The 15000-nt window shown below is 45.5% G+C and overlaps 1 protein-coding gene across 1 annotated transcript in view; it reads left to right on the top strand.

Moving 5' to 3' along the window:
• Positions 1–6606: 6606 nt before the first annotated feature.
• LOC311376678 (steroid hormone receptor ERR2-like) overlaps positions 6607–15000 on the top strand; it is a gene marked incomplete at both ends in the record, with an annotated part of 41467 nt that continues 33073 nt past the window's right edge. The window contains one exon of the mRNA XM_084491181.1: positions 6607–6656. Within this exon, the coding sequence (XP_084347307.1) occupies positions 6607–6656 (50 nt within the window). The remainder of the gene's footprint in view (positions 6657–15000) is intronic.

The following is a 15000-nucleotide window of genomic DNA, read 5'->3' as shown; positions in this document are numbered from 1 at the left end:
GTGGCCTTCAAGTGACTTTATTCATCATTGTTTAAGATTTGGGAGTCAGAACCTTGGGTTTGTTCAATCCAAATCCAAAATGGTTCTTTTGCTTGGCTTTAAAAACTGTTTTTCTTTCAAAGGCAGAACTATTACAGAACCCCAACCAGGGAGTAGGTAAGATATTTTTTCCTAGGGCTAGGTAATCCATACAAACTCCAACTGTTTTATCCAAAGATTAGCTAATGGTAGCTTTTTTCCCCAAATCAAAAGCACACTTTAGACTTTTTGAATTTGAAACTTTCCCCGCTCAAGTTAAACATTCCACCGAGTGCAGCTCATTATTGAAGAGTTGTGCCCTGTGGGTGTTCCGCAGACGCCATTGAAGTCACTGGAAGCTTTGCCTTGCGTGACGGGAAAACACAAACTCTAAACCGGTCCTTTTGGTGAACCACACAAGAGCTTTTTCCAGCACTCCACAGCCATCTATAGCACACACACATCATGCAAGCAGTGTATGCTGTTGTATGGTATTGATATATTAGGTTGGTTGTTTTATGTTAAGGATGGTGAAGAAGTGCCTTTATGGAGGTTTGACTCCTAGCCTAAACGTACTGTGTTCGATACCCAATGTCCGGAACTTTACCTGTAGGTACGCTAGACTAAGATGCCCTGCCTACCCCCTCACTGTTACTTCCTTAAGTCACATCCGAATGAACTGCAAGCCACCTTGGATCAAAGTGTGCTTACTGATTAAATAGTATCCGTTTCAGTGTGTCAGCGTGTGTAACTAGCAGTGGAAAACGTCTGTCATTGAAAAACTATAGCGAGTATCTAGCTATTCAGACATGGAAGCATGAAGATGATTTTCAATTATTTGTTAATTATTGCGTTTTGATCATTCTTGCTCAAGAAGTGGAAATCTAGGAGTGGACATCTTTTTCAAAATGATTGCGGTTCTCTGAGAGTCATAATAGCAAGGCCTACTGATTATCATGTAATATTTTTATTATGTACATTTTTTTAATCACTCAAAAATAATTTCACACAAAATGTTGACGTACAGGAACCAAACCTTCTATTAAGGTTTGTTGTGGTTTAATGGACTTTCTTAACAACATACAAAAACGTTCTTAACAATAAGACAACGTCGGCCTACACATACGTCACATAAACGTCACGACCGGCCTACGTTCTACAAACCACTTCCTCTAGCGGAACAAAACACGGGCCGCCGCAGCGGGCGCGTTCCAACGCTCGGGCTAATCATATCTATCCCCTGCTCTCCGCGGAGCGTTCAATCGCGGCTCAAAGAGAAGAGCGGGTATAAATAGAAATGTCCGTCCGCAGCGCCGTATCCGTCGTTATTACTCTTCCTTTTAAACCTCGTGGCGTGAGTCCGGCCAGCGAGTGCTCAGTCAGAGCCTCTCCTCGCTGAGGAAGCCCTGCCAGGAGACGCTTTAAGCCCCCTTTGTCTCCTCCGGCCGCCGCCTAAATGAGAAATTAAGAGGCCAGAGATGGAGGCTAATGGCATTTATTAACCCAGCACGGACGGACGGACGGCGGGCTGAACGGGGCCCCCTTGTGGCCCCCCCCCGTCAAATCCTCTGGTGGTGCTAAGGAGGGAGGGAGGGAGAGAGGGGGAGGGAGAGAAGAGGGAGAGAGAGAGAGAGAGGGAGAGAGAGACGGAGAGAGAGGGAGAGAGAGAGAGGGACAGGAGGGAGGGAGGGAAGGAAGAAAGGAAGGATGGAGGGAGAGAGATAGAGAGAGAGAGATGCGGCAGTGAACTAAAGCAACCCTGTGGCTCCAGTAATTATCTCGCTCCGCAGTGCTCCGGTAGATGAGGAAAACAAGTGCAGGAGTCATGATAATAAAGCCTTTTAAATATCCAATGGTTTTTTGTGCCAAGCTTCGAGTCACATAAACACATGAATACAGTGTTTGATTATTGGCTACTGTATTATAAACAAATCAATAAATATAACGATGATGTTAGGCTGTGCAACTCTCAGATGTATGCAAAACAAATCACATAAAGTCGTAGGCCCACATCTTCATTCAATAAGATGTAATGCATCTATTGAATCTGAAATGGTCATAATTATGTGGCTTGCCAAAATCCTCAAGTAGCTTCCTACTTAAGTCCTACTCCTCCTAAATCCTGCAATCAATAAGTATCAGTATTTATACAGAATCAATGTACTAAACCCTGTGTTTGGGAACACCCAAACTGCATTGTATGGTCAAGCAAATACATCAATATTTCTGGTTACTGTTTGAGAGGCAGTTCCAAAATCAGAAATGAATGCCCTTATATGTAACAGAATTCTTAATGGCTTGATGGGAACAGTTCTTAATGGCTTTCAAACACGATACACTATTCAGGACATTTTAGGATTTTGTACCTAAAACATTTGACTTTAATCTCTCCATAAAGTCCTAAATTCTTCTTCAGCCACGCAATACTAAATAACACCCTCTATGACGCTATTCAACAATCACAGGTGACCGTTTATCGTTAGTCGTCGGAATCTTGTAAAATAGCGTTGAACGTGAGGCAAACCACCCGTTTATTCAGCTGAGATCTGAGATCTCTTTGGAAAGACTTATTCAGGGTTCACCTAGACTCTGGATAGCCTCCCCCCTTACCCCCACACACCCCTCTTACGCACTTATTGTACGTTGTACCTCCTGGCACTTAAAGTATGCACTTATTGTATGGTTTACGTCCTTAAAAATAGTACTCAGTACTGTGTAGCTTCTTATCTTCGCTATCTTTGTTGTATCGTGCTTGGCACTTGTTTCTATGAACATCCCTACTGTACCGACAGCGATATATTGTCGTTTCTCCTTCTTCTGACAAACGTACTTATTGTAAGTTGGATAACAGCGTCTGCTAAACGCCCTCAATGTAAATGCAAATGAAAGACGTCCGCATGTGGTTTTGGGTTTTGGGGGCCGCAGTCGGGGGGTGAACGGGAGGGCGGGGTCCCGCAGGAGGAGCCATATGCATCAAATATGGATTCGGCCGCAATGGTGTCGGTGAGGACTTTTAACTCGTCTAATCCAGCAGATTGCCCCCCCCCCCCCCCCCACCCCTGTGATACAGTAGTGGCGGGGTCAGGGGTTCAGACATGAAAGGCTTGTTTGCTAATGAATCAGGACTTTAATTACATACGCGCCGGGCGACAGAGGGATTGTGTCCCACGGCCCGTCACAAAAAATCTAATTAGTATGTATTGACAGGTAATGATTGGCTCAGCTTTTTGGTGGGTTGTTTTTTTTTTCAAGAGAGAGTGCTCTCTTCCTCTGTCTCTCGGCCTCTCGGTCTCCCTCTCTCGGTTTCTCTCTCTCTTTCTCTCTCTCACGGTTTCGCTCTCGCACACTCGCAGTCTCTCTCTCTCTCTCTCTCTCTCTCTCCCTCGCACTCACTCACATCTCTCTCGTTCTCCCTCTCTTCCTCTCTCGCTCTCTCTCTTGCTCTCTCTCTGTCTCTCTCGCTCTCTGTCTCTATCTCTCTCTCCGTCTCTCTCTCTCTCAGAGATGTTCCGCTCACTTATGCTCACCCTGCATCACATGTTGGACCTCATAACCTAATTTCCGAGCTCATGTCCACATGAACGGTGTTGAGACGTGGTTCCCCCTTCGCTGGTATTAAGGCCATGATAAAACCAGTGTAACCAATCACAAAGGCCTGGTTAAAAAAGGTGAATGCGTAACCAGTTCTACACAGTACCCCCTTACAGTGGTGTCGCTACATTACGTACAAACACAATCCGGGGAAGTATGAAGGCGGGCTGCAGTTTTATTAGGGTTCAGGTTAAGGCCCGGATGATTGGGTCACTGTTCTTTGGTTCGGCGCTACAGTGGGACGGTGGGATTACACACTGTGCCATATATGGATTTCCTGTCAAATGTCATGAATCCCAGTTTCCCTCCCCTGAGCCGAGAGAGGGAGGGAGAGAGGGAGAGAGGGAGAGGGATGCATTAAAAGAGAGCAAGAGAGAGGTAAAGATGATTTAAAAGAGAGAGAGGTAGGGAGAGAAGGGAAGGAAAAAAGCATTAAGAGATAGAAATGCTTTAAGAGAGAGAGAGAGAGAGAGAGAAATAGAGAGAGAGGGAGAAATCCTTTAATAGAGAGCGAGATAGAGAGAGGGAGTGGGACGCAGAGAGAGAGAGGACGGGGAGAGAGAGAGAGGTAGGACGGTACACACAGGCATTGAGAAACAGGTTACAATTTACAACCTAACCTATACCTCTAAATATGAGCGAGACTAGGGGCGTGTGAGATAGATACAGAGAAACAGGTCACACGCTGAGGCCAGGGAAACACAGAGACCACTGCACCAAGGCTGTTGATGTGTTGGACGAGAAGCCTTTTGTGTTTCATTTTCCAAATCAATATTTGGATGGATCAATGTTTGTTTCTTGATTAATTTAGTTAAGGGGAGAAGTTCAGAATTCATACTTTGAAACAGAGCTGATACTAACCAATAGTGGAACCGTTTCAAAAGAGACGGCTTTCAAAATGCTGATATTTATAAGTGTTTCTTTATATTTATTATATTTAATTTTCTGTTGTTGTCTATCCATTTGTTGCTTCCGTAAAACACTAATCCCACATTAAACATGTGCGCCGAATCTCACTCTTTCTCTCCCGTCGTCGAAAAAAAACCCAAACAAACCTCCCTTATTGATTACATCTGGATGTCTCTATGTGAACAACGAAACATCTGGCTCGGGCGGAAAGTAGACTAAATCCCCTTAATATTGATCCGAAAAAAACAAGTAATTGACAATCCATCGGCCGTTTTATTAAGGCGATCAGAGTTTTGCCCCGCTGACTCTGATCCGCCCTGACATGAAAAGAGGATTTTCTAATTCATAATTCCTCTTCCTATTCAAAAGTCTGTTGAGTCCACAGCCCCCCCCCCCCCGGCCCCCCCTCCCTCACCCCTCTGCTGCCGGCGACATGGCAACGCCACTGATCAATAAGAGTGTGTGATGGGTTTTGTATTGATCAGGACAACGTGGGCTGATGAAGTATGGGGTGGGGGGGGGACTTTGGTTTCCCCGTCCCCTCTGTCCGACGCTCCCACACGGAAAAAAAACCATGGAAACAGACGGGCTCCCTCTCAAGCGCCCCGGGTTACGGGACCCTCCCCGAAGACGCGATGGGGATAGCACAGCGGCCGTCCTCGCTATTGATTATTAATCTCCTATTTGGTTTATGCAGCCGCTCCTGTCCCAAGCGACTTTACGGCGACTCTGTGTGTGTGTGTGTGTGTGTGTGTGTGTGTGTGTGTGTGTGTGTGTGTGTGTGTGTGTGTGTGTGTGTGTGTGTGTGTGTGTGTGTGTGTGTGTGTGTGTGTGTGTGTGGTTAATGAGCAGGTGTAGGGTGTTAAAGCGTCCCTGCTGAAACAGGGCAGACGTGGTTTAGACTGTGGACGGGGTTAGGGTTTGATCCCTGACCCCCTCTGGGGCTGGGAGTCAAAACGCCTGGCCGAGCTGTCTCCATAAGTTCACTCTCTCAGCGGCCCCAGCGACGTTATCGGGTTTATTTTATTTTTATTTTTTTAGATTTCCTTCACGGCCGGCGTTGACACACGTCGCAGGGCTAAACGGAGACGTGCTAAATGTTCATGGTAAATGATTCCCCATCGATCTCAAGTGTTTAATAGATTACTTAACATAGATCACATACATAGATTCACCACGCCTCGGTTTACCACTGCAGCTCAAACATGGCAATTATGTTACTAGAAAACAATCCTCATAACTAAACATTCTTTGTTTTTATTAATATATGTTTAATGAATGAACAAGTGTGTGTGTGTGTGTGCGTGCGTGTGTGTGTGCGTGCCAGAGAGAGTTCCCCAGTGAATGACTGGACACCATCCAGTTGCCCCCGGCAGCCCATCCCCTGGCAGTAATCCCCCCATTCCATTGGCTGCTGCAAGTGCAGCCCTTCCAGCTCCAACCAATGGCACCCGAGCAATATTCCTCAAGCCACGCCCCCCATATTCTTAAAGAGCTCCTGCCTCTTCAATGGAGCCTCAATCCTCTCACTCACAGGCTCAGCCTCAGTGCGTGTTCACCAGCGCTGCTCTCTCTGTCGCTCTCTCTCTCTCTCTCTCTCTCTCCCCATCTGTGTGTGTGTGTGTGTGTGTACTTCTCTTTCTCATCTTACTCTTCTCCTCCCTCGCTCCGTGTCTCTCTTGTCCCCCCTCACACGTGCCACCTGCTCCTCTCTTCCTATCTGCTTCTTGTTGTTGTGTTCCGTCTCTCTCTCTCTCTCTCTCTCCCTGTCCCGCTTCCCATCTCAAGAGTTCAGTTCTTCTCCTGCTCTTCCACCGGCCGGTCCGACGCACCGCCAGCGGCCCAGAGTCGAAGCACCTGTGCTGGCTAGGGAGACGGCCCCCCCCCCCTGGTCTCTCTGTGCTCCAACGCCGTGCAAATCGAGGAGGGAGTGCCTGATTTCGAGTCTCTTCTCGCCCGCTCAGGAGGAGATGCCCAGGAACTAAATCCCCCTTTTCCTCCGGCGTTCCCTGTTGCGTGTTGACTTTTTCTTTTTTTTTCTTTCTTTTTTTTTTTGTCGGCGACACCTGGAATGCTTCATGCGGACTGATGGATGTTTCCCAACTGTGCATGCCAGACCCTCTCTGCTACCACAACCAGTAGGTGCACCCCTCTTAAACGTCCCTCTCTCTCTCTCTCTCCGTCTCCCTTCACCCCCTTCATCACTCGACTGTTCCTTCTGTTGCTTTTGTTTTATTCCGTTGCAAAACTAAAATCGTTTTCTGATCCGTTTGTTTTTCTGCCTGTCTGAAAAAAATATCGGTGTTTAAATAACTTTAGTGTGCTTTAAGTCAGCCCGGGGATAATTAACCAAAAGGCAAATTCATGCTGTCCCGAGAGTTCGCCGTTCAATTTGTGATAATAATAATTTATTTTGATCAATCAAAATAATTTCCAAAATATAGAAGTAGTAGAGAGAGATAGTAGAGTCTGCAAAGAAAAACAAACACTCTTTCTCCAAGGAAACAGAAATCAGGAAAAGCAGAAAGTAAATAAACAAACAGTACGGGGACGAGAAGACCCGACCAGGGTAGTCCGGTCGCTCACACACTCTAATCCCGGCCCTCCAGGGGCCTGCCGGGGCCCCCCAGAGAGAGTGTGTGGGGCTCCAGCAGGGGTGTGATGGTTTGTTTTGGGGAGGGGGGGATGCTGGTATGGGAGATCTATGGATCTCTCGCCCGCGGCCAGGGGGAATAGCCGAGGGCAGATTAATGAGGGAGATGGCCGCTCAGCCATCCTCTGGTGGCTTTACCCTGTGGTCTAACTGGAACCCATGCAGATGTATGTACGTACGCAATGGGGCCCGGTGTTGTGGGTGTGTGTGTGTGTGTGTGTGTGTGTGTTTGTGTGTGTGTGTGTGTGTGTGTTTGTAATTGAGTGTTTATGTGTGTGTGTGTGTGTGTGTGTGTGTGTGTCTGTGTCTGTGTGTGTGTGTGTGTGTGTGTGTGTGTGTGTGTGTGTATGAGAGAGAGAGAGAGAGTGAAAGAGTGTGTGTGTGAGAATGTATGTCTTTGCTCACAAGAAGCACAAGCTAACAGAGTTAATTATTTATAGATGTAGAGGTGTAGTTTGTTTCTTAATTTAGCGTTAAATTAGGAAACCTACTTAGTTTGATTTATGCGTAATGTTTTATTGAATTTTTTTTAACCAAATGTGCAGCTTTTATTATTACACTCACATATAAACTTCAACCATGATCTAAGTAATGTAGTGGTGACCTGGTGGAAAATGACTAAACATTAGCCATAAACATAGTTTCTAAAGAAGAAAATGAACTCACGAGTCCAGTGTCTCCGTGACAAAAGGACAGGGAGAGAGCAACACTAAAGTTCTCCAGCGTTACACTGTTGAACCCTACAGCCTCCAGGCCAGCAACACGACGGTAACCCATGTACGGAGCAGCACTCGGACCCCACTGCTCACTGTAGAAAGTACCTGTCACATGTCTTCTTCGCTAGATCCCTGATGTGATGATGATGAGGATGTTGATGATGAGGCCCCTTGACTGGGATCCTCTTAATGTTAAGCTGGAGAAGGGATTGGAAAGGTTTAAACAGCTTGCCACTCTTTTGAGTGGGATGAGGAATGTCTGCACAGGTGAAGGCAATGCTCGGCGCGCACACGCACACACATGCGCGCGCACACACACACACACACACACACACACACACACAGACACACAGACACACAGACACACAGACACACACACACACACAAACACACACACACAGACACACAGACATGTACACACACACACACACACACACACACACACACACACACACACACACACACACACACACACAGCTTTCTGTCAATGGTACCATTGAGACAAACAGCTTTTTATTAAGACTCAATCTGTTATTTGGGAGCACAGACTCTGAGACGCAAGGGAAAGGCTTTTATTTTGAAACATTAAAGTTTATTAGCCTAAAGAGGATTAGGCTTTTGTAATGCATGACATGGTTGTTTAACAAACAGCCAGTGCTCATAGAAAAGGCCTTTTTATATATATATATATATATGAAGTATATTGAGTAGGCAGGGAGAGTAACATTTAAGCATTATAAATGTGCATGATTTATAATGCTTATCATAAATGTTTTAAGGTTTAGGAAAGGCGATAAAAGATTTTAGGGGAATTTTAACTGCTGTTATTTTTATTACTTAATGGTTTGTCTTTTTGATAGTCCATACTATATAATTTTACTACAAAGATATGAATATGCTTTAGGTGTGTGTATGTTATCCATTTTAATTTCCATAAAACATAAAATTAAATGTACAGTGAAAGGCACAAAATTCACAAAAACAAGTCATATTTTTATATTCCTTCCCCAGGTGTATTTATCAGCTGTGATCGTTCTCTTAATTGTGTCGCCAAATAACAATCACAGCTGCATCTAATTATTTAAATTATTATTCCTGCACGTTTGGCTGCAAACGCTTTCAAATGTCGCCATTTAATATTGCAATTATTGAACAAATAGTTCAATTCCAAATTTCTATAATTAAATGTCAATAGTTTATCAGCAGCCCCCATGAGAACGACCTATTATAGCTTAACCCAAATGAGAAATCCTTAATTATTGTAGTGTCTCTCTGACTAGAGTAAATGTGTATTTCTTTGAAGTCTACCTCGCCTCTTATGAAGGGAGTGGTCTGGTGAATATGGTTTATCTTGTGTGCTTTAGTGTCCATTTCCTACGCCTATAGAACATAGTGGACAGACATGTGAGTGTGACTATGGACGTTAATATGACTATTGAGTAGAGTTTTCCTGTTTGTCTTCTCCGTTTCTTGCGGGAAAACCAATTGTCCCATGTGACTGCGAAGACCTATTAATGACCGTATCATAATATGGCAACGCAGACCGTTCAACTCAACATAGAGCTGAGACACAGAATACCCCTATTCATCACTATTATCACATCGGCTTAGGAACTGCATGAGCACCTGCTCTGAGTTGACATTTATTTCTACCTGATTCTGTTCAATAACCAAATATATAACATAGTATTGATGAATAAAAAATAACAATTAGAAAGAAAACTCCCCAAATTTAGACACTCAGTTAAAATTGTACATAATCTTTAATAGATTCATGCGGGCGCAAGGTTACATCAAATGTTTTAAACAAACTCATAAAGCACTAATGTTAACAAAAGAGTGTTCGTTGAAATACAACTACCGCTGAATAAAATTAACACATTTTATAACAGTGACATACTGTGACCTTAATGAGCTTTCTAAACAGTGGCTGTGTTAGACGTGGTGTTAGGTGTCACTGTGTGGCCAGCCACCGTCCGCGTCTGGCCTGAGTCCCCCACACAGATGAACCTGTGTGTAGCGCCGGGGGCCCTTTGGGAAGCCATCCTCGTTCCTCCTGGGGGGGGGTCGGACCCAGCTTTAGCTCGAGGCAGAGAAGAACACCGCCGTCTGCAGACTCCACTTCTCACGCTACAGCGTTCCTCAAGTGGTATGCAGGCTTCACAATACCATGCCCGGGTGGATGATTTAAACAGTGGAAAAATACCTCTGTGTTACGTTCACCATCACTGGAGATAGCTCCTCGTCTCCTGGGTGAAAAGACTCCTGTTTGAGGAGCGGTTTGGGAATGCTGTTGGAGATTCCTGATAGTGCGGTCGTCAGGGGAACCGACTCTGGGGTTGTGGTGTTGAACGCCATCGGGTTTGGGAGACGTTTTATTCGGACGGACGGCGCAAATAAATTTGCTTATCAGTCGGGCAAGAAAAGTTGCGAAACTGTCATTCCCATCCCCTAATAATATTCATAATATCAGTAATAATTGTTCAATATTAATAATGATATTTGCATATTTTAACATATATATTATTAATATGTATATATATAATCAGATAATAATAAGGATAATAACGCTAATATTTATAATATTTATTTTTCAATCAAAAAAAGTTTTGTGATTGTCAGTCAAGAATAGGAAGGCAGATACTATGAAGTGTTTGAACAAAGTACATGGGAAGAAACACACACACACACACAGACGTGCGCGCGCTCATGGAACAACGCACTAAGCTGGGGTCTAATATTAGCTGTGTTGTATCATTGAAACGTCTGACTGTGAACCATGTATCCGGTTTATATAACGGTTTATAGTAGTTAGCAGGATAGTTGAGTATTTTCTGTTCCAAGTAATAAAGAGTAGGTTCAATTTCACATGGTTGTTTAGTTGTTGAGTTAGGGTTTTTACACACTTGTTACAATCAGTAAAACATTTCGAATTTACAATTATTATTTTTAATTGAATACATTTTATAATAGTGTCCAAATTTACCAAAATGATACACAAAGAATATTCCCTGGATGTAAAAGCGGTCACCAGTGACATTATTGACAGTATTATCCAGGAGATGTGCGGCTCTTTTGCACACAGCTCTTCTAAAACATGTGCACTCATGACTTGAAGAACAGCAGAATAACACTCACACACGTCCAAAAAATCACATCACAAATTGAATGCAAAGCCTACAAATCCTCAAGTACTCCTAAATGCGGCGTTTCTGCTGTCTATTTTAGACTGTATGGGCCGACTAGGCAACACTGCCTCTGTGTATCTCACACACAGTAGGGCATGAACATGACACCATCATGTACACCCTCCAATTTCTTCGGTTTCCTTCTGTAGAAGAATGTAATGGATTAAGGCACGGTCCCAGAGGGAGGCGGGACCTGTCGCTGCTGTAAGATTGATTGGTGGGCCTTACAGCCAGTGAAAGTGGGTGGAACCGCCGTCGGTAACAGTAAGCCAGCCCAACCGATGACTGGCCTGACGGACGGACAGAGCAGGTGCTGGGAATAAAACATAACATAATTCTTCTTTTATTCCCGCCGTCTCACATGAACTGAACAATACTTCTAAAAACAGTGTGTTTGTGGGTAACATATCTAAAATAACATTCTGCATTTTAAATGATTTTTAAACGTGAAATATCCAACTTTTAAGTACATGTTTTATTTATTAGTTTTATTTCATAACCCTGCCTTGCTCTTAATTAGAGAGACCATGCCATGAAGTGTGTGTGTGTGTGTGTCTGTGTGTGTGTGTGTGTCCGTGTGTGTGCGTGTCCATGTGTGTCCGTGTGTGTGCGTGTCCGTGTGTGTGGGCGTGTGTGTGTGTGAGGGCGGGCGTGTGTGTGTGTGTGTGTGTGTGTGTGTGTGTGTGTGTGTGTGTGTGTCCGCGTGTCTGTGCGTATGTGTGTGTGTGTTTGCATGCATATGTCCATGTCTGTGTGTGTGTGTGTGTGTGCCTGCATGTGCAATTGCCATGTGTGTGTGTGTGTGTGTGTGTGTGCGTACAATCACGTGTGTGTGCACGAGCGTGTGTGTGTGTCTTTGACGGCATCACAGGAGGCGGAATAACTTCATTAGGGGTCGCGACCCCTCTCTTGAGATAGACGTATGCTCGAGGCTCGCGCTCAAGGACTTGGGGTCCATCAGGCAGTGCACGGACGCCTCCCTATGAACCAGGCACGCTGTCAGAATCATAGCCGGGCTTTTGTCACAGAGAAGAGAACATTCCAGATTGTTTTCGGAAAGAACACACACACACACACACACACGGACATGCACACACGAACGCAAAAACACACACACACACACACACACATGCATTTCCTAATTCTTCAAAGAAAGAATACGGAAATGCACGCACACGCACAGGGCGCACGCACAGGGTGCACGCGCGGGTGACAGGGCGTGTGTGTGGCGGGCGTGTGTAATTGGATGGGTGTCATGGCGCCGTGGCGCGGTGAGGGCGGTGAGGGCGTCTATAGTGAACTGAGTTGTGTGTTCATTTGCATGGTGTCATCCTCTGACCAGAGCGCCGGCAGGGATCAGCCTCGGAGCGACGCCTTTTCCAATTCACTCGGCGCTTTAATGTCATTAGGCAGATGCCTCAACTTGTGTCATTGACACTCATTTTAAGCAGGAGAGCGGCCGAGCGAGGGGGCGAGAGAGGGAGGGAGGGATGCACAGAGAGAGAGGGCGAGAGGGAGGGAGTAATACAGAGAGGCAGAGAGAGGGAGAGAGAGAGAGAGAGGTAGAGCGGTAGAGCGAGAGAGAGAGATATTAATACACAGAAGGAGAGAGAGAGAGAGAGAGAGTAATACACAGAGGGAGAGAGAGAAAAGCCAATTTGCGGCAGACTAGACTTGCCCGTGATTATCAGTGGATGTTATTACTGTGGAGGATCAGACGTTTGAAGGTTACTTTTTCTGGGCAGTAATTGAAATGCAAAATAACATTAGGATCGATGTTCCATCTCTGTTTATTTATGAAATCAATAGCGTAACTGTCCCTCCCGGGCCCCTGTCTGATTCCCAATGACGGCTTAAGTATTGGGTCCTTCTCTGGACCCCCGTCCTGCGTCCGCTCCGTCCCCTCCACCCACCAACGCGCCCCCCCCCCCCCCCCCCCATCGCCCCCCCCCCCGCGCCGCCCCCTGTAACCCCCATCCTCCTCCTTCCCCTCCAGCCTCCTTTTTAAAAGCAGTTAGGGGTGTGTTTGACTTTGCGGGGAGAGCAATTTCCTGGAGGTGGTTGATGTGTATGTAGATGGGGGTTGAGACTCCAGGTAAAGAGACATCATCCATGTGGGAAATCTATGCAATCTCTCCTTGTGGCAATGACATTGAGCAAGCCATATGCTGGAAGTTTTGCGTGTGTGTGTGTGTGTATGTGTGTGTGTGTGTGTGTGTGTGTGTGTGTGTGTGTGTGTGGGTGGTGTGGGGGGGGGGGGGGGGCTCTGTGTGTGTGTGTGTGTGTGTGTGTGTGTGTGTGTGTGTGTGTGTGTGTGTGTGTGTGGGGGGGTGGTGTGGGGGGGGGGGGGGGGCTCTGTGTGTGTGTGTGTGTGTGTGTGTGTGTGTGTGTGTGTGTGCGTGTGTCTAAAGAGAGAGAAGGGGGGAGAAGGTGAGAGCGAGAGATAATATATTGGTCATGCATTGTGTGCAGTGTATTTTGCATTTAAAAGTTTGTGATGCCTTGCGCATTGCAGAATAACAAACAATATTTCATCGGGATATAAGAATGACAATGAAAATTGATACTATAGCGTTGGTCATGTGATATAAAATAACTAAATATAACTAAATATTAAATATATACTGTATATATTTGTTTTAATGTAAATATATATATATATATATATATATATATATATATATATATATATATATATATATATACACATACACATAAACAATATAATATTCATTTTTTAAGTAAACGTTCTTTCTTTGCAGAAATGACTACACATTTCATTGAACTACTCACACTTAGCACCATTGCTCTCCAACCAGGATTCCTCCATCCATTCCCCGCTCATTCTTGACTAACACTTCGCTAACATGCTAATCTAGTTGCCGGGCGGGATAGAAAGGGGACGGACGGGGGGGGTGGGGGAGGAGGGGTTGGGCACTGGGTTAAAATCTGATAGAGTTTTGCTTCAAACAAGGACAGCCTATCATAGCAAGATTAATGAACTAATTTCATGCATGGCTCCTTGCCTCTGTCCTCCGTGTTCCAATGTGTTACGCTGGCGTGATTTACTTCCAGGTCTGGTGATACAAGTTTAACCCCACACAATAATATTTCCACTTAGTGGACAGATACAGTGTGAAATATGGGAGGGAGGGGGAGCAGATTTTTACAATATATTTTGCTTCTACGTGGATAGAGCGTTGGTGTGCATTGTGGAAAGTGTGTATTTTTTTTTTTTGTGGGATGGAAAGTAGCTGGAAATGTGTATATTAAGCTTTGAGTCGTAATCGTAAAATATATTTAAAGTGAAATGTTACAATAGAGGAAATTGGTGAGTTTAGGGATTATGCAGGGGGGTCTGCATTGCTACACACACACACACGCACACACACGCACACACGTTCACACACACACACACACACACACACACACACACACACACACAACACACACACACACACACACAGTGTTTATTGTAGCTATTCTTAATCATCAAGTGCATGGTTGACACTGTCCTGGCTTGACATCGAAAAAATGTCATGCCAGTACACTTTGTACTAGGGTGGCGGCGTGAAGGTGGTGGTGCTGGGTGGGGTGTTGTCGGAGGGTAGGGTCGGGGGTGGGGTTAGGGTGGTGCGGGTGGGTGGTAGAGTTGGTAGGAGAAGCGGCGCCGGCGTTGATGGTGCTAGTGGAGGTGGTGCTGGTGGATGGAGTTAATGGTGGTGGTGGGTAGTGGGGTGATGGGTAGGGTGGTGGTGGTGCTTGCGGCGGTGGTAGTTGTGGTTGTAGTGGTGGTTAGGGGTGGTGGTGGTGGTGCTGGTGGTGGTGGTGGTGGTGGTGGTGGTGGTGCTGGTGGTGGGTGGTGGTTGGGAGGGACTGGGAACCAAGACTCGCAAGACTATGGAGCTATTTCGGTCGGGCCAGG

The sequence above is a fragment of the Micromesistius poutassou genome, assembly GCF_964030765.1.
Source record: "Micromesistius poutassou genome assembly, contig: SCAFFOLD_328, whole genome shotgun sequence".
Taxonomy (NCBI): domain Eukaryota; kingdom Metazoa; phylum Chordata; class Actinopteri; order Gadiformes; family Gadidae; genus Micromesistius; species Micromesistius poutassou.
This window is presented reverse-complemented; position numbering and strand designations above follow the sequence as displayed.